The sequence below is a fragment of the Danio rerio genome, chromosome 2 (genome assembly GCF_052040795.2).
Source record: "Danio rerio strain M-AB ecotype USA chromosome 2, GRCz13ab, whole genome shotgun sequence".
NCBI classification, from domain to species: Eukaryota; Metazoa; Chordata; class Actinopteri; order Cypriniformes; family Danionidae; genus Danio; species Danio rerio.
In genome coordinates this window covers 33383542-33405000 of record NC_141022.1, presented here as the reverse complement: position 1 = coordinate 33405000, position 21459 = coordinate 33383542, and the positions used below count along the sequence as shown (strand labels likewise).

Below are 21459 nucleotides of genomic sequence, written 5' to 3'. Positions count from 1 at the left end.
AAATATCTTAAGATTAACATCAACAAACATGATGGAGGTGGTGTAAATGCATTGTTCAAGATTGGTTTATAACAGCAAATATATTACAAACTGAATAAACAAATAAGCAAACTGCGTAACATAAGTACATCTGAAAGCAATAATACAGTGAAATCATTCAAACCACTTTAGAAGATAATGTCGAATGAAACACTGACATTGAAGATGTCTCGAATGCGATGCCAATCTCATGACACTGCTTCTACATTTAAGATGGTTTTATTTCACCAGGACAGCGTGTCATTAACTGCACTAACTTTCACAAAGGGCTTAAGCTGTTTCACAGTAAATTGCACTGATCGTATCAGCTTTCCAGGGCGAGAAGACAGGCCTGACAGTGAGTGGTGGAGCTGGTAGGGGAGCGAAGATTTGACCTACCTGAATGGGTCTTACTGACATCAGCAGGTTTTTCAGATGGACCCCAGCGGTTGATGAAGAAAGCCCTTCAACTGACACCAGGTCTGCAGCCTTGCCCATCTACACCCCCACCTTTTCCCTCTCTACTGCTCGTCTGTTTGCCTGGCACCAAGTGGGCACTGCCCATCTGGCCCTCTCCGCCTTTACCTCGCCCCTGAACAACAACCTGCAGCGAGTGCCAGGCACACGCCGAGATGACCAATTTAGTTTGCCCTTCTGGTGTCTGCTGATGTTTCAATATGGACGAGATGCGGCAATGTATTCTTTGACTCGATTGACTAACAAAAGTGTAGAGCACTGACAGGGTGGATGGTATTTTTAGTATTACACAAATAGAAATGTTTGATTAAAGAAGGGTGTGGCTGATGGGTTTGATAGGCCTTCAATTTGGCATGAAATAAACAGTTAAAACAATTATAAACATCTGAAAATAAGGCCACGCGGGATAAATCAAGCCATGTTCAAACGTCATTTGCAAAGTTACTTAACCATTTGTCAGACGATTATTTTTCATTGGAAAATCATCGGTGACCGGATGTGGGTGTCTCATGTGGTGCAAGGTGACAGGTTGAGAAAAGTTTTACTTTATTCAAATGAGCAGCACATCTTGATACCGGTAATTTTGTAAGACTTTAAGTTTAACTTAGCAGTTTAATGATTGTGAATTAAAAAAAAACACAAGCCAATTAAATTAACAGATTTTACTGACAGTAAAATTTTGACAGTGAACGAGTCGAAAGACATTATTTTTCCCAGTGTTGCTATCATGGCACAGTAGCAATGTTGCAAGCGGCAAGAGCAAATACACTACATAAAAATGTCCGGTCAGTGATTTCAGCAGATTTTGAGGTACTGGTGAGCATATCCAAAGGAAAATATTGAGCAAATTAGGATTCTGACCGCAATGCGCAAATATAGTTGACAATACAATGAATAGACTTCACGGTGGAGCACTTTCCCCTTGATAATGTTCATTATCAGGATATCATCATTCATTCATTCATTCACTCATTCTCTTTTCAGCTTAGTCGCTTTACTAATCTGGGGTCACCACAGTAAAATTAACCACCAACTTTTCCAACATATGTTTTACGCAGCGGATGCCCTTCCAGCTGCAACCCATCACTGGGAAACATACATACAATTTCATTCACACACATAAACTATGGTCAATTTTAGCATACCCAATTCACCTGTACTGCATGTCTTTGGACTTGTGGGAGATAACGGAGAACTTGGAGGAAACCCTCACAAACACAGGGAGAACATGCAAGCTCCACACAGAAATGCCAACTGACCCAGCCGAGGCTCGAACCCTTGACCTTCTTGCTGTGAGGTGACAGCGCTACCCACTGCGCCACCCAGAGTATTATTATATATATATGAATACATAAAATGTGTAATATTACTATTTCTTATAGTTCAAACTTCCTGATATGCAATTAACAGGTTCTATTGACTTACAAATTGGAAAATCGTATGAATTAAAGAATATTTATATTCTGAATTGTGGCGACATGCAGTGACACATTTACCTTGTTCTGTATTGGACAGGTCAGCTTGAGACCGTGTTGCAGAAATGAAAGTGGAGAGGATTCCTGAATCAGGGTGACAGTTCGGCGATTCGTTTCAGTCACCGATTTTGCTTCTTCACTCATCGCTGGTTTGAAATCAGAGCTTGAACTCCCAATTCTAGACTGTTGAAAAAAGAATTCAAATGTTACAAAATGAGGATCAAATACGGTACAAATTAAGAGACCTATTATTAGTTTTAGTATTATTATTACTTGTTTGAGTAAATATTAGTAAAATTTGTTCTATTGACGTCTGATGAAAATTTCCTCTGAATTTAAAACAAAAATATTGTTATTTAAAACAACAAGACAGACAAACAAATGTCAAAATACATTTATTCATGCACTTTCTTTTCGGCTCAGTTCCTTTATTAACCTGGGGTCACTACAGCAGAATGAACCGCCAACTTATCCAGCATGTTTTATGCAGCAGATGCCTTTACAGCTGCAACCCATCACTGGGAAACATCCATACACACTCATTCACACACATACATTATGGACAATTTAGCCTACCCAATTCACCTATACATACCACATGTCTTTGGACTGTGGGGGAAACCAGAGCACCCAGAGGAAACCCACATGAATACGGGGAGAACATGCGGACTTCACAAAGAAATGGCAACGAACCCAGCCGAGGCTCGAACCAGTGACCTTCTTGCGATGATGCAAACATGCTACTCACTACTACACTGCGCCGCCGTGCAGCCGCCAAAAATTTATTCCACCCAAAATATAAAAGGAAAATGAAAAATTTTATATTTCAGGCAAAAAAAAGTCCTCTGAAAGAACATTTTTTCTTTTAAATTAAAAAAAAAAGTTCATTAGAAATTTACAAAACAAAACAACAATTAAATTTTCACTTAAACATGACACTGCATTGTAAATTTAAGTGGTCTACAAATGTGTTCCAATGCTCTACATCAAATAAATCAAATGTATCTGTCCATACCTATACATCATATTCTTAAAATAGTGTCTCACATGTGTATTTTAAGTAAAATATGTTGAAGATAATGTATGCCAAAGTTGTCAAGTCAAGCAACAAACACAAAACAAGACCAACTGTCATCCCCAAAGTGCACACTGCAAACTTTTAAAGAACTATATAAGAAAAAAAAAGCTATATTTCTCCAATAAAACAACTAATTGAATGTATTATTAACTTTATCCCTTCCCTAACGATGTCATGCAGGCCCAAGGATGAACCCATCTCTCAGAGTATATTTTTAGTACTCTTCCATACGTTTTCCTGACCTTCCCATGCTGCATTCACCTTCCTGTTGCCCCGCCGAGAGTGTCCCACCTCCCACCTCAGAGCTTAATGAGCACAAACAAATCAGGCGTCCCCATGACTCTCTCCGCTTCGGGTTGCACACCTCTCTCACGGCCAGCCGGGGCTCAATGTCACACCTGACCACTACACTGCTGCGAAAGCAGTGGGCTTCCCCAGGCCTACAGTCAAAACAACTGGCCTACAGTCATGTACAACAATGGCACTCCCACAGACTATGTTATGATGTTAGACAGCATCACAACATCTCCTGCAGGAGAGCAGACCTGGACATAATTGATTTTTCTCACATGGACTCACATGGGACGGTCAGTGGTATCGTGAGAAAATATGCTGGGATTAGGGTTGTTAATGTGTAAATTGACTGCAATTATTAAATTAAAAGACACAATGTAAAAATGCTATACGATTTTTGGCAAATTCTAAAGCAACAGCTTTGTTGATGTTGTTTTTTTGCAGGAGCGCAGTCGGCTAATGCTACTGCCAAACCTCACCTACTGAGAGCAGACAAAACACAACGTTTGAACAGCCGCCTACACATTCAACAACAGTTAGATGGAGCGCAACAGAGTGGAAAGGAATGTAGAATCATGAGATTTCAAACTACTTTTAATTATTTCCTTTAATGCCACTATAATGAGTGGCTTTGTTTTACAGGGAGAGGATCTTTATTTCCTCATACCAGACATACAAACACTAAATAAATGCTATATATAATTCCAATGTAAAAATATGTTTTAAAATGTTTTTTTTGTTTTTTTTTTACATTTGAATCATATTTAGCAATAATTTAGTTTTTAAGTCTCATTCAGCAAAATAATTGGAAAAGTATTGAAAAAAAAATTATTCATTACATCCCATTCATTACATGTTATCCTTATGTACTCTTATAAAATGTAAAATAAAAGCATATATATATATATATATATATATATATATATATATATATATATATATATATATATATATATATATATATATATATATATATATATATACTAGGGATGTGCGGAGCAGCCGGTATTTGTATTTGTATTTGTATTTGTTGAGGGGGGAAAAGTATTTGTATTTGTATTTGTATTCGAGTAAAATTCAAAATGGCGCAAAAATATATATTTTTTCTATTACACTTCTAATTTACGTTATAGTGAAAGTATTGTTTAATTATACCCATTATATAAATTATAGATATGCAATATTGGCTGTTGTTTTTGAACATGTGATAAAAAATGTCATTGAAAAGAAAATAACATAGAAGCCATTATCTCATCCATGGTTAAACCAACAACTAATAAAATACCATTGTGAATATTATGAACCCCACCACCACCGTTCTTGTTGAAGGACACTGAATAGACAGAATAAAAAACAAATAATACTTCAAAAAACTGTTCTTCTTCTGAAAGAACTTCTTTCCAATGGACAGAATTCCAAAAACTAATATTAACTAAATAAATCTAAATAAAACCCTGCCCGTGAGATCTGGCAGAACAAAAGTATTCTATATAATATTAAAAGATACAGCCCTGCTATTATCATCTGCCAGCCACAAAAAAGACACAAAGTTTGTTTGTTTGTTTTTTTTATGTTTGAAACTGACTTGCTGGGGCAGAATGTGGCTGTGTTGATGCTTTTAGGATGCTTTTAGTGCATGTGATAATACATTACATAGAAGGTTGCGCGGTGCTCTGTTCAGTGAGAAGCGCTCTCTATGGCAAGCCTTTTTAGCATTTAAATCTTTGTTCTGACTCCATAAATATATTAGAGACATCTCTAATTATATTTTGACTAGTCACAATTATAATTCCACTACTCAGAATGACAATTAGACATGTCTGCAATTACAATTGTACTAGTACGAAATCAGATGAATTTTGACTAGTAACAATTGTAATTGATATCTCTGAGTTTTTACTAGTCATAATACATTTAGAGATATCTTTAATTCATCATATTTAGAGATATTTACAAATATGTTTGAAGATATCTCTAATTAATTTACTAAAAGTCTAATTACAGTTGTAGATATCTTGAATTGGATTTTTAATAGTCAAAATTCATTTGGAGATATCTCTAATTACAATTGTGACTAGTCAACTTATTTAGAGATATCTGCAAATATTTTTCAATGGAAGTCAATGGAGGAATATGACTAGTCTATCATAATATATTTGCAGATATTTCCAATCTGACTAGTCGAATTATAATTATGACAAGTCAAAATATAATTAGAGATATCTCTAAATATATTTATGGATAGTCTGAACAAGGTTTAAATGCTAAAACGGCTTGCCATACGCTCTCATCCAGTAGCACAGTGGAGAGTTCTCTAGTTATATCCTTTCAGTCGTTTGTTATGCAGTGACATGCAGTCAAATATTTCGCCAAACAGTCCTTAGGGATGTGGTGACTCGCAGTCAGATATTTTACCGGACAGATCCGCCACTTTTGGCGCGCATAAACAATCATAAAGCTCTCGTGCTGCAGGAATGAGGAGGTCTGCTAAAGGCGCGCAGCTGACGTGCAGTGAGAGGTTTGCGTCTTTAATAAACTACGGCAGTTTGCGATCACTGAACAGTAAGAATGATTAATAAATCCATATGAAACAACCCCTTAAAAGTCACGTCTCGCTTTCAGTTTCGGGCTTTGGCGCGTTTTGCCTCTCTCTCTCTCTCTCTCTCTCTCTCTCTTTCTCTCTCTCACTCTCTCTCACTCACTCACGCGGGCATGCACTGTGGTCTCATGAGGAAACGCTGCTTTTTGATATAGTGTTTTTCTTGCTCCCGAATACAAATAATTTTTCAAGTATTTGTTTGAATCAAGTATTCGTAAAAACACGCTATTCGTGCCTTTCCGAATACCGTATTCGGGTTCGGCTCCACCCTTAATATATACATATACATATACATATATATACATATTTTTTAAATCTGATTGTTTAATGCAACACATTTTTGTTGTGTAAGTGCCACCAGACATAAAAAACGTAAATGCATGTAAACTAAAGAAAAAAAATAAATAATTAAAGCAAAAATAAAAAACTTTTTTTTCGATAAATCTAAATCAAAATTCAGAACCTACAATCGATCATATTTTTCCAGGTCAGTTTTTTCAATTACTTTCCCTATCGTGTGTGGAGTGACGTGACCCTGCTCTGATAAGACTGATTTATACTTATTAAATTATGATTTAAATGTATTATATTATTATGATATTATACTTCTGCAACAGACACGTGTACAGTCCTACGCAGCCTTCACATACCCGCGCATTTATTATAAAATTTACTTTTTTGTCACAACAACGAGTAACGTTAGTGCCAGGTTTGTGATTGGTCGGTTTAGTAATGGTAACGACGGTGGCCGGGGCAGAGAGCCACGTTTTTGGCAATGTGTTTTAATTTTAGTTCAATAAATGTTCAATAAATAATAGATAGTAGGTAGTGTGTGTTTACTTTATTTTAAAATCAAGTAATGCACCTTTAATTCAGAAATCTCTCACTTGTAATATGTGTGCATATCTACCGTATAACACCTGTAAGTGAACTATAAGGGCAGAAATTCTTAATAAATAAATGAAATAATTGTTCATGAATTGTAATCAAGTTAAAATGTTCAATCAATTGAGATTTAGATTTAAGGGCAAATCGCCCAGCCCTAGTTTGAATCAACACAGAGAAAAGCAGAGAAGCACATGCATAGCAAAATGCAAACACTCCTATACCGCTTTATTAACACCTGCTTTTGATGCACCGAGCATGAATCCAACTTCAGACAACAATATGCTCAAACATGTCCCAAGGACACCCCAAATCACACCTGCACAATCTGACACAGTGAAAACAGCACTCACTATCTATATTCCGCTGCTCTCAGCACAGTGTAAAGTGATTAATCCCCCCTCCATTGAAATCACAGCCTTCCATTACACCAATCACACACTGAAGCGGCATTATCCCACAGTGACAACACTTGACAAATTCCCCACTCACACTCACTCCTGCTTTGTGTTCCCCGTTGGCACGCCTGCTATTATTCCTGATGAAAAATTAATTTCCCTTATCTGCGCCTAAGCTCTTCAATCCAAATCCGCCATACTAGCAACTCTCTATTTACAGGTATTAAGAGAACGTACACACACAGCAAAAGATTAATTGCACATCTTCAGGGGGTGACATCCAATTCGGAGCACCTGAGAGATGCTTGATACTGGCGAGAGCGAGAGAGATAACATTGTCAATGCGGATGAGACTGACAGCGGAACAATGTCTCTGGGTAGCATCTTGCTGATCTGTCTTTCAGCACTCTGTCAAATGCAACCTCATCGATTCGGCTGTCTGCAGACATTTCTCCGCAAAAGACATCCCACCACAACCTCTATTAAGACTGACACCCTGTTATCTTCATCGGCCCGCAGAAGCTCGCAAAACCTCACGTCTCAGGACAGGACAGGTTATGGAGAGGGGAGAGAAAGAGCGGTTAGACTGGAAAGAGGATGAAGTGATGATGAGAAAGGAGAGCTTTGGATAATGTCACATGGGGAACATGGAATTCATAAGTGGTGGGAATTGCAAATAGGATTTGAGATTGAGGACTTTTTTTACCCCTTCATGTGGTCATTAGCTTATTACTCCCATATGAATGCTCTATTATATGATGACCATTCATACTTTATGAATATGGATGATGTTAAAATGGATCAAAGTCATGATTTTAGAGAAGTTAAAGGGTAAGTTTCAAAAATGAAAATCATGTTATTAATTACTCAGCCTCGTGTTGTTTCAGAATAGATCTTTATTATCATTTCACAAGTACAATGGAATCATAAAAATGCTATAAAAATAATTGCTTAAATAACTTAAAATGTATAAATTGTAAAAAATAAATATATCTAAGACTATGATCATACATGCGCTCAAGACAGAAATATGAAAAGGCGGACATAATACTCACACCGGCCACTTTATTATTTATGCCTTACTAATACCGGTTGGACCCTCTTTTGCCTTCAGGACTGCCTTAATCCTTCGTGACAGATACAACAAGGTACTTGGAATATTCCTCCGAGATTTTGGTCTATATTGAGATGATAGCATCACACAGTTGATGCAGATTTGTCAGCTGCACATCCATGATGCGAATCTCCCATTCCACCACATCCCAAAGGTGCTCTATTGGATTGAGTTCTGGTGACTGTGGAGGCCATTTGAGTACAGTGAACTCATTGTCATGTTCAAGAAACCAGTCTGAGATGATCCACGCTTTATGACATGGTGTGTTATCCTGCTGGAAGTAGCCATTAGAGGATGGGTACACTGTGGTCAAAAAGGGATGGACATGGTCAGCAATAATACTCAGGTAGGCTGTGGCGATGACACAATACTCAATTTGTACTAATGGGCACAAAGTGTGCCAAGAAAATATCCCCCACACTATTACACAAACACCACCAGCCTAACCTATTGCTACAAGACAGGATGGATCCTTGCTTTCGTGTTGTTGATGGAAGACTCATCAGACCAGGCATTTTTTTTTCTAATCTTCTATTGTCTAATTTTGGCGAGTCTGTGTGAATTGTAGCCTCAGTTTCCTGTTCTTAGCTGACAGGAGTGGCACCTGGTGTGGTCTTCTGCTGATGTAGCCCATCCGTCTCAAGGTTCGATGTGTTGTGCATTCAGAGATGCTCTTCTGCATAACTCGGTTGTAACGAGCGGTTATTTGAGTGATTGTTCCCTTTCTATCAGCTGGAACCACTCTCCTCTGACCTCTGGCATCAACAAGGCATTTGTGCTCACAGAAATGCCACTCACTGCATATATTCTCTTTTTCTACCATTCTCTGTAAACCCTAGTTTAGGTTGTGCGTGGAAATCCCAGTACTCAAACCAGCCCGTCTGGCACCAATAACCACGTTCAAAGTCACTTAAATCCCCTTTCTTCCCCATTCTGATGGTCAGTTTGACCTGCAGTAGATCATCTTGACCATGTCTACATGCCTAAATGCATTAAGTTCCTGCCATGTGATTGGCTGATTAGATATATTTGATTAATGAGCAGTTGGATAGGTGTACCTAATAAAGTGGCCGGTGAGTGTAAAATATATATTTCCTCGAGTTCCTTATTTTTTAGAAGCTTTGAGAATAGTTATTGCAGTTGGATGAAAACTATTTTTAACTTTAACCAGAGTTCCCAGGACATGAAGTGTCTTTTAAAAAGTTCTGTGCTTTTTTTTAAAAAAAAAACGAGTGCTGTGTAGTTCTTCTAGTGTGGGGAGAGTGCAGCCTAAAAAACTTTAAGCAGTGTTGATGACCCTCTGAAGTGCTTTCCTCTGAGCCCCTAGTGCAACGCTTGCACCAAATACATTTGCAGTCATTAATATATTTTTAATTGATGCTCAGTAGAAGGACATCAGCAAAACCTGAGGACACCATTCAGGTACAAATGAAGATATTTTAGATCAAATCTGAGAACTCCCTCATCCACCATAGACTGCAATGGTCCTGTCTTTTTCAAAGTTCAGAAAAAACGATTTTAAAAAACTTCTTCAAACAGACCATATGTCGTCACGATCTGCTTTCCAATTAGAATGTTATCAAGGTATGAGAATACTTTTGTGCACACAGAACACAACAAGACATTATTCAACAGTTTCTTCTTCTCCGTGTCAGTATACAGTGCTCGATCACAAGAGCGATATGATACAAAAGCGCTATGAGACATCTCAGATGCGTCTGTGCTTTGTTTCAAAGAGAGGAATTCACGCGTGGGCATCTGGGAAATGCATCAATGCACAATGCTCGTGAACGCAGCCTTTTAAATTAAGTATTTATTTGTGTTATGTGCTCAAACATATATTCTTGTAGCCTGATGATATTCAAATTGAAATACTGAAGGCATGTGGTCTGATTTGAAGATGTTTATGTTTTTATTCTGAACTTTTAACAAGTTTTAACAATTGCTGTCTATAGCTTAAGAGCTTGAGAGAGTAATTAATATTAATTTTGATATTTGGATGAACTACTCCTTTACCATGTTTGTTTTTAAACATTTCAAAGTAAATTGTGAATTAACTAAATTAATGAAACTAATGGTCTGATTCAACCAAATTGACTATATAGACAGGATCTTGAAGGCCGGTGTCCTGCTTATTTTAGTTCCAACCCCAATTAAACACAACTAAACCTGCTAATCAGGATCTTGCTAGGTATAGTAGAAAGCTCCAGGCAGGTGTGCTGAAGAAAGTTGAAGCTAATCTATGCAGGACACCGGTTCTCCAGAGAGTGCCCCTGATTTAGACATTCATTTTCATCTATATGGATAAAAAAATTATTATAATGAATTATATAATAATATAATATATATATGGACGTGATTTAATTAATCTGAAAATTATATATTTAGTTTACTCATATAAAAGTATGTCATATTTTCATTTTCAGATTGAACAAACGAAAAAAAAAAAAAACATCATTCACCTCAGCAATTCAAGCAATGGAAAAGGTTACTTCCCAGTCTCGAAACTTAATACAGGATATTTTGATAAATATAACTGCCAAAAACTAATAATGAGTGGTATTCATGGAAGGAAAAAAAACTGTACTTACACTTGTGGTAAAGTGCTGAACAACTTTGCTTTTGGCAGGAACGGGCCCATCAGATATCCTCTGCTCTATCATTCTCTTCCTTCCTGGCTGAACGTCCTGCAGACCAGCAAAACGAGCCTCATCTATACTGTACTGTAGACTCATGTGATCTGCAAATTGCTCCATCTTCTGTAACACCACCCTGCCAGTGCCCGAATGACAAGCCTGATTATACTGCATCTCTGCTGGAGTCCCTTGAGCCGATGGAGCTTGATGACAGGGCGGCTGAAATGCGGGTACTAAAATCTGGTACATCTGCTGTTGTGGAGGCCGGGGATGCAATTGTGGATGGCATTGCAGGACGAGACAGTCATGGGGATTATAGAAGTGCTGCTGGGGCATAGCATTTGTAGGGTAAGAACTGAGAAAACATGGTGGTTTCTGCTGATTTTGGTTGTTGTTCCAGCAGTGTGCAGTGGACAGATCAGTTTGGAAGTGCTCCAGTCGCAGACGCCTCTTGTTTGCGGCCCGTAAAGATCGCATGCGCTCTTTGTGTTTGATAACCTGTCTCCTCAGGTGCATCTGCTCCTCCAGCTTCTGCATGTAGAGAATATACTCCTCACGCTGAGGATCATAAAACAACCAATAAAACGGGTATAATCACACCAAGCTCAGGCATTTATTAGTACATAATTTTCTGTAATAATGAACACTTAATTAAAACCAAAATCATTATTAGATGCAGCTGCTCCTGTGTTCTGTTATTGCTTTAGGCACAGACATTCTGCCAAGTATAATTAGTGTGTGTGTATTTTTTTTTTAACAAAAATCCTTGCTGATATTGGCAAATGTCTGCTGTCTGAACATGACTGAAGGAGGAGAATGCAGATAGAAGCCGGACTGATTGATTTTCAGAGCGAGGCTTTGAAACAGCCCTGACAGTGGCTATTGATTTCCTCCTGACTGCATTGTTAGAGGTAATAATTGGTCTAATGAACAGCTTTCACACAGACTGTCTGACCTTGAGCACCGGGTGAAAGGCTCTATTACCACACTTCCATTTTAAAGTCCAGAAAAAAAAGAAAGAGAAATTACACATGCATTGATTTATAAACTATGAAATGATGCTGAATGGTACACCCAAGCTTACTGATAATAAAGCCAAACATCTTTAAATTTCAAACCTAATCTCTGAATGCATTTCTGGAGATTTTGAGTTAGAAGTAAATGTCTTCATCAGCAAGGTTTTAATCTAATAAAGTTGTGACTGTCACTGACCTCTTTGTCGTTTGTCATGTTTAGCGGCTTTGCGGGATGTTTTTGAGTAGCCCGAGGAGTTTGGGGCTCCACCTTGACCTTCTGACCCACATTTCTTCCCACCGTCCCCGGCGCTGGTGGAGTTTTGGCAGTTATCGTGGACTTGGCACATGCTGGCTGCCTTGCAGTAATGGGCATCCCCCTGGCAACTGCCATGGGCTTGGCATTCTGCACCATCCTGGCAACAGCTCTTACCAGCACAGCAGGTTTCTGAGTGGGATGGAGGCGGTTTTAGAAATGGATACGTGCTGCAGTTGGTAATAAGAGATCAGTCATGCTAACAGGCCATTGAGGTTTGCTGGATTACACCAAGGTATGCCAGAATGCTACACATGAAGTAAAATAAATTATAATTATTATTTATAGTAAAATTAATACAATACATCACTGGAGATGCTTAAAAAGAATAACATTTATAACACATTCTATAATAAAAACAGTGAATTTTTAGGGTTGTATTATTTCAAAATATTGCTGTGATTTTGATCACATTCAACATAACAAAACATTTCATTTCTTGAATACACCAAACATTTGAACAGTAGTAGAATAAAAGATGCAAGTGTATCACAACCAGAATCTCTACATATTTTAATCGTAGATAACAGTTAGAAATCACAAATTTGTGGATATTAAATGAACTGAGTTGGAGCTTTGACAAATGAAATTCTCTGCCACTCGTAATGAAGGTGGATTCACAGTATGCCTTGCTCTGTGATTGGCTACACTGGATATGTGGGCAGTCATAAAGAGGCCTGTAAAAGGCTGGCAGGACGTATTTTATCCCTTTCCAAGTCAAATGGCACTAAACGCTTTATGTGTGTGTGTGTGTGTATATATATATATATATATATATATATATATATATATATATATATATATATATGTGTATACATATATGTGTGTGTGTGTGTGTGTGTGTGTGTGTGTGTGTGTGTGTGTGTGTGTGTGTGTGTGTGTGTGTGTGTGTGTGTGTGTGCGTGTGTGTGCGCACACACACACACACACACACACACAAACACACACACACACATGTAAATGCATAAACCTTTCCTAGCATAATACTCACTACTCTTGAGTTCTTTTAAAAGGGCTACTTTTTACTCATACTTTGAGTAATATTTGCAATATATACTTTAACTCTACTTGCACTACATTTTTTTGCAAGTAATGGTACTTTAATTTGAGTATGATTTTTCAATACTCTTTCCACCACTATATACACACAGGCAATGCAATAAATATTTTTCTGCAATAAATACTTTTTCTGCAAAAAAATATGCAATATGAATACAATTTCGCCAGATGACTTGACTAGCTACATAGTTTTAGATTGGCTGGAATGATTCTGTAGTGTGTGGAGTGTAGTGAAACTTTCCATTTTAACCCAGACTTTGCAGTGTGAACGTCAGGTAAAGTCACATTGCAGGATTTGCAATGTCCATGATGAAATGCCTTACTATGAACTGATTTTGTTGGATACCAATTCAGCTGAATTAATATATACTTTGACAGAGAAACTATTCAAATTAAAATACCAAATTATTTCAATTAAATTGAAAATGATTAGCTAAAATTGGATATTAAATCTGTTATGAGTTATTTTAAAATTCTGAATTCTAAAATAATTTGCACTCAAACTCAACATTTATATCATATTATATTCTTTTTTGCACATGGATGAATAAAGAGTTTAGAGTTTTTCCATCATGTGCAAACAAAACAAAGCAAAATAATCATATCTGAGTTTTTAAAGTCATTAAAAAGAGCTCTAAAATGAGCCTTTATAATATAATGTGGTGTAAATTACTTTGAGACTCACAGAATGAAAATATCACATAAGCACGGCCAAGTTCACAGCTCAATTTTGCATAAATCTTTAAAAATACTTCTAGGATGGCCAGAGGATTATTTCTCATCCTTGTGTATGTATTGATCTGTTTAAGAAAAAAAAAGCCTTGATGTAGTAATGATCCAGCTCAGCCTACTGATCCTAAATGGCAAACAATTGCCCAAAACTGCCTTAAAACACTAGAGGGCAGCGTAGCCTATGGTCCAACTGTCTATGACAACAAACAAGCTTACCATTATTGATCATTCATACATTTTAAACTCAAAATTAAATTAATTTACTTATCAATTCTGGTGCCTTTAATTCTTTTATGCTGGCATTTTGTTTTGTAAAGTCATGCTGTCCGCATTTTAATTAGCCAAAGCAATGTTAACTAACCACTATGCTACAACACAGACCTGACAAACTGGGCAAACAGGAACTTGGTATTAAATTAGAGAAGAACACTAAACCTAATGATAAGGTAAAGGATTTAGAGCAGAGATGCCCAAACTATGGCCTACTGTGATTTGTCCCACCATGTCATCTGAGAAGAGAGTGTTAATGATGGGCAGGTTTTTTTTTTTTTTTTTTTTACAGAGATCATCATTTTAATTTAAAAGTAACCTTTTTTGTTTGTTACAAAAAAAAAAGCAAACTGAATTAAAATGTTACCGAATCAGATTTCTTAAAATATAAACACTCACACTCATCGGACACAGGACAATGGAGAAGACATTGGTGACCAAATCAAGGCAAAAATAGGTGCAGCTTGACTAGTGTAACTTCTTTCTGTTATAAATGGGATTGTTTTTGTTTTTACTGTAATACGTTCATTATACAATTCAAAAAGATTATACTACATTGGTTAATATAAATCTTTTTTTTATTCAGTTATTTTTAAAGGGCACATATTGTACTCCTCTTTCAAGATCTGAGATCTTTCTTTTGTGTCTCCAGAATGTGTCTATTTCTATGAGTTTCATCTCAACCAATCACAATCAAACCAAACACCAATCATATTATTTATTATTACCTTTCAGAAGTTTGTAATTTTTAGCTCTGAGCATCTTATAGCTGTTTTTGCACACACAGCAAACACACAGCACGTTCGTTTAACTTTGCAAGTTTTGCACAGCAAATGTGACAGGCTTAATTTCACACTGTTGTGACAGGTTAATTTCCACTGCTGTATGGATATCCATTATGTTAATGTTCAAAATAAACATGATTTAACGTCCACAAACTTTTATAAATGTACTGACATGCAGCTGTGGGGATAAAGACGGTAAATCGCTGTAATTCATTACAAATATGCACAGTTTTAAAAACGTTTTAAACTTGTAAAACTTATTCTTGATCACATTTGATGACAATTAATAATCACGAGCTAAAAAGATCTTTTAATTCCAGTTGCTTTGCGCACGTCCTGTCTTGTTGATATGATTATAAATGTTACTACGGAGACATGTTAATATGCGCCTGTCAATCAATTCGGTGGGTGGGGAAACCGCACTTCTACATCACATTGCGGTCAGCCTCAAAATGAAAGAGATTTGGATCCTATTTTAACATGCGGAAATAAAATAAAAAGAGACTGATTGTCTTTATATCACCCCAATATAACTGTGGACACACTACACCTACACAGAGTTCTGTCCAAACAGCTCACAAAAGATGATTTTCATCATAGGTGCCCTTTAAATTTTATATAAATTAGCAAATTATCCATGGCAACTTTAATGTAATAGAGTTTGATATATTTACTTTAGAACCACTACCCTCAATCAAATTTGGTTTTTGGCCCTTTATAATAAAAAGTTTTGGCACCCCTCATCTAGAGAGTATTCATGTAATAATTGACAATGAGGATTGTTAGAGGATAGCAGGGGCGTTGCTAGACAAAGCTCTACTAGGGCACAGCACCCCCTCCAAAAAAAAAATTCCAAATTATTATTTTAAATAAATAACAGAAATTAATCCTAAATGTAACTGGAAAACAATCTAAAGACACAACTGGAGTGATGAGATAATTTAAGAAATCTTTGCATGGATAATAATTTTATTAGAATGAAATTTTATAGACAATTCAATACAGTACAAAAATGTGTTTTATAGAATTATCTGTTTCGTTGTCTTAGACTTGACTCATGTCACTTCATCCCTCCTTTCTGCTTCATATCAAAAACAATCGATCAGGAGCCGTGAAGTATAAATAAGATCACAGTCATATGAACTTTGTTTTGTCGACTTGCAAAACTCACTGCGTGTGACACCTCATAAAAGAGTGTTATGAAGGTTTCACAACGCATGAGCGGCGCGGCTATTTTTTTGGCGTGCATGTTCACAACTGTACCGGGAGCAGGGCAGCGCATTAGCATCAAGCTCTTTTTTTACTGTGCACATGCTCAGTTTGCTTTTTGATTAAACTACATTGCTTTTATCAGTGTTGGTTCGTTTGCATATAGAGAATAACGTCTTTATTCTGGGATTACCACTCTTAATAGCTAAATACACTTGCATATAAAGTAAATCGTATCTCAAAGCGTATACTTGGGCACTGGCAATTTTTACTGGGGCACGTGCCCCAGTAAATGAGGTCTAGTGACACCCACATGGCGTCCACATGTTATGGAGATTAGTAATACTTTCTGTGCACCCTGTGTTTATATAATGCTTTATTATGGTATTCTTATAGCATTATAATGCATGGATAGTCCAGTTATTAAAACAAATAAAATGTATTAACTGACAGATAATCAAAACAAGAGTTAAACAAGAATTCCTAATCGTATTGCATGCATCATGCATTAATTCCTGATAACCTCATATTCTATATTTAAATGTACACTGGTATTTCAGCAAAAGAAAAATGAAAAGTGATGAGTGGCACATACAACAATAAAAACAATTATGCACACACTTGTGTTAGAAAACCTCTAAACACAATGACAGTGTTTGCTCAAATTAAATTGCAGCGATAATTTCTAGTTTATTATTCAAATGTACAGTTGAAAAATTACATTACCTTTCAAATCAACATGCTTCTCCCCTTAAAAATATTATACTATTCATTCATTTATTTATTTTTATATTTGAGAAAAGGCTTATTTTGTATTGATAAAAATATTTATTTTCAATACAAATAAAATATACAAAAAAAATATATAAATATACACACACACACATATATATATATATATATATATCTACATACATATACATATATATGTGTGTGTGTGTGTATATATATATATATATATATATATATATATATATATATATATATATATATATATATATATATATATATATATATATATATATATACACACACACACACACACACACACACACATATATACATATGTATGTATGTATGTATATATATATATATATATATATATATATATATATATATATATATATATATATATACATACATACATACATACACATACATATACATACATATACATATATATACATATATATATAAATATATATGTTTGTGTACACAATGCATATACACATTACACATGCAAACTTTTAACTTTGATGCTAATAATCAGGTTTCATCATTTATAACCACCAATTATAATACATTAAGATAACCCTTATAATGCTTTATAAGTATTACTACCTGTGTTACCTGTGACTGTCCAGAGGGAGCGTTAAACTGGCAGCCGGACGGAGCTGATGGATGTTTCTGGAGAGAGCAGTGCCCGCGGTGGGGAGTCCCAGGCTTTGACAGATCACTGGGCTCCTGCAAAGCTGGACTGGGCCTCCAGGGGTCACTCTCATTTCCTCCAGGCTGAATGGAGCCCATGGGAGCAGGTCCAGTGAGAAGCGGATTAGTGTCCAAGACTGAAGCACAGTGCTGTTGATCAAACATATGCTGTCCTGGGAACGCCGGCTCTTTGAAGGAGGGGTGAAACAAAGACAAAAAAAAAAGAGAGAGAGGGGAAGTGAACATGCGGGTGCCATATTGCCATATTTCCGCTGATCTAATGTGACATCTCTACTTCTGTTTGCACCTCGGGTGTCTTGACTGCATACAGCAGGTGCTGAGGATGGAGCAAAGGTCAAACAGGCAAATGGGCATTTCTGTGTCGTTCAGAGTGAGAATTCATATATCTAATCTGCATTCTTCACAAGTGTATGCATATCAAGCATGCATTTACTCAAAGAAAATTTGCATGAAGTATTGACAAAATGTATTAAAGTTCAAAATATGTTTCACATTTAAATATGCGTTAAAATGTAATTCATTCACAACTTGTCAGCTTCGCTCCCGACTTTAGAGTCGCAAGTGTCTTGAAAAATCATTCCAAAATGTTGATTTGAATGTCAGCAAATATTTCTTCTTAACTTTGAAAACAGTTAAGCACTTTTCCCCTCAGACCTCTTTAATAAATAAATAATAGTATAAACAATAAAAATATAAAAGTACATTAAAAACAGCATATATTCGAAATGGAAATGTTTTAAAAACATTAGAAATGACTTCAGAGTCACTTTTGCCCACTTTAATGTACCTCTGCTAAAATGAAAGCAGTAGCATTGCAGGCAAAACAAGTTTTTGTCATGCACCTATCAGTCTTTGTGGGGTTTTTAGCTTCTCTTAAAGAGTTTTATAGTCATATGCAAAGAAAAGATAATTAAACTGTTGAGATTGAATATAAAATTCTAGTTCTATAATTTTAAGATTCCAGAATTCTAAGATAAGTTGCCTGATTATATACAAGATTTTATTCTACAAATAGTTGTGTTTTTTTTCTGGCCAATGCGTCTGATTCTGGAGTGGAAAAATGTAATTCTCAGCAAAAAAAGGAAAAATTGGAGTCTTCATAGTTTTTAAGATAGAAATGTAAACAAATTAGCGCATATTACATTGAATAAGAGTTGTTTCATTTAATATAAAAAATCCACAGTCTTGCCTTAAAATAATAAACATTTGAACACTGATTTACTGATTCAGATTACAAGGTTAGATTTCAGTGTCCTAACTCTAGTGAAGCAAGGGAACAGATGGTTCTATTAGAAAAAAAAGTGCATCTAAACATACAGCTTCTGAGACCGGATGTGTTTGTAGCCTTGTTTGCTCAGCCGTCTGGAGCACTCTGTGCTGTTGGGATATGTGGTCTCACCAGGGCTGCGGCAGGGTCTGATGCGGGGTTCTTCTGGGTCAGGCTGTCCCCTGCTGGAGGGTATGAGATGATGACTAGTGGGTTGCAGAGAGAGACCTGCTCGAAACTCAGACACAACCTAATACACACAAACAACAACAAAAAGAGCAAAGTAAAAACACGTACTGACATTGAAACATATAAATAATGCATGCTTATTTGAGAGCATGAAAAAATTAATTACACAGCATTAAAGTACTTCATCTTTAAATCATTGGCATTTCCAAATGCATTATTTTAAAAAGTACACACACACACATTTTGAATAAGCAAATATATATATTAAAAACGAAAATGTAATTTTAGAATGATTGTTTATTTTTTTTACACTAAATGATGATTGAGCATATTTTTTTCCCCATGACTTAACATTGATGTTTCAAAGAATTATTTTGAAAATAAAAAGTAGGTACTCGCATATTTATTAGGGATTTTTGCAGCAGATACAGAGTATTGATTCCTTGTCATGGTGATTGGCTGATACAGAGTACCGATTCTAATGCTTCAAGCTTTATAATGAATTAAACACATTTTCCCTCTATGTATGATCATTAAGGGAAGACCTCGCTTTACCCAAGAATAAACTAAGCATGCTGTATATACTACCTTAAACACTTCTCTTATAATAACCATTTAGGTGTGAACACGTCATGGCCAGAAGCAGCTTTACAAAAATAATTTATTTATTCATTTTACTTCAGCTTAGGCTATGTATAATATAGGGGAGCACTTGTGCATCTTCCTCTGCTTGTAAACATAAACAATCACATGCGATCTGTCCATGAGATTGGCCAGTTTAGCAAGTACAGATTGAGTAATTAAATGTGATTATCGGCCGATATCGATCTTCGGCAGATCGATTGGAGCATCCCTAATATATATAGCATAAAATAAGATTTTATATTTAGCATAGGTGTTCCAGTTTTCCAAAATTAAATAAACTTAATTGGCCATAGCGCGCATGTGTGTGTGTGTGTAATTGCAAGAGTGTATGGATGTTTTCCATTGTTGGGTTGTGACTATTTTGTTGTTATTGTCGGCATAGAAAGTGGTTTAAATGCAAGTGCCTAATTTTTATTTTCAAAATAATTATTTGAAACATCAATGTCAAATAATAGGTAAATTTTTAACCCATAATTTCATTATTTAGAGCTTTTTTACTTCATAAATCAATGAATTCTTTTTTACTTCAATATCTTTTATTGTTTTCTATTGGTTTGAAAAAATAATACAAACACTTATTGCAAATGTTTACTGGTAGGCCTAATAAATGTAAAGCCAGGATGTACACAGTGGTTACTATTGACAAAAGAACAAAATTATTAAGAGAACCTGGTGAGTAATTTTAAGGCATCGTCACATATAACCAAAAGTCTTCCCACACTGGATGCATAAAAAAGTGAAAAAGACATTTATAATATTTCAAAACATTTCTGTTACAAATAAATGCTTTTCTTTACAACTTTGTTCATCAAATAATTCTGATACAAAAGTATAATTTCTGCAAAGAAGCAGTAAAACTTTGCCAATAGACAAATTACTGTTCAAAATATATAATAAAACAGAAAACCAACATTTTAGATTACTGCTATTTTTGCAAAATAGCATGGTTCTTCACTGCTTTTCTGCTCATATTCACACATTATGAGAGACTTCCAGACTTAGCAGAAACTTTGCTGCCAGCCTGTCCATTATGATTTCGCACATCTGTCATAATTGCACTGCGCTTTTCAGAGGGGGAGCGCATGATAACAATCCACTAATCCTTTCAAAGAAAAACCTACCCACCCTGATTTCACCTTTATCCTCTTAAACATCCATCTCGGCTCTCAAATAAGCCCTTTTTTCACTGTACTCCACGTACAAAAATGCCACCCTTACCCTTGTTAATTACCTGATGCTATCGCTCCTAATCTACATTCTAAACCAGAATTGATTACTCCTTTTTTTTTCCTCCACCTCCTCTCCTTGGCCTGTGCGTGAATGAGATTCAAGCCAAGTCATCCTAAACAGAAAGTTAATCAGCAGCTCTATGCAACAGACTGTGGTTCAGAAATAACTGGCCATTGTGCGCTTAATCAGTTCTCCACTCAAAAGGTCAGTTCCAGCCCCCCGGTAGGATTTAATTAAAAGCACTACACAAAAGCAAACGCCGTTTGTATGAATTTGATAACCAAGAATGCTCTTTCAATGGCTAATCCTGCGTTTACAGAG

General features: G+C 36.1%; 1 protein-coding gene across 17 annotated transcripts in view; it reads right to left on the bottom strand.

The window, feature by feature from the left end:
• rbm33b (RNA binding motif protein 33b) overlaps window positions 1-21459 on the bottom strand; it is a 54010-nt gene that overhangs the window by 5818 nt on the left and 26733 nt on the right. For 4 of the 17 annotated variants that reach the window (XR_015478557.1, XR_015478553.1, XR_015478554.1 and 1 more), the window contains 6 exons: window positions 19207-19324; window positions 17700-17974; window positions 12187-12435; window positions 11144-11532; window positions 10930-11025; window positions 1992-2153 (listed from right to left, as the gene is read on the bottom strand). Coding sequence is in view for 9 of the 17 variants with exons in the window: in XM_087240952.1 (XP_087097078.1) it covers window positions 1992-2153; window positions 10930-11532; window positions 12187-12435; window positions 17700-17974; window positions 19207-19324 (1407 nt within the window). In the remaining 8 variants the exon portion in view is untranslated. Of the gene's footprint in view, window positions 1-1991; window positions 2154-10929; window positions 11533-12186; window positions 12436-17699; window positions 17975-19206; window positions 19325-21459 lie in introns of all 17 variants that reach the window. The other 13 variants (XR_015478558.1, XR_015478555.1, XR_015478556.1 and 10 more) reach the window with 4 other exon arrangements.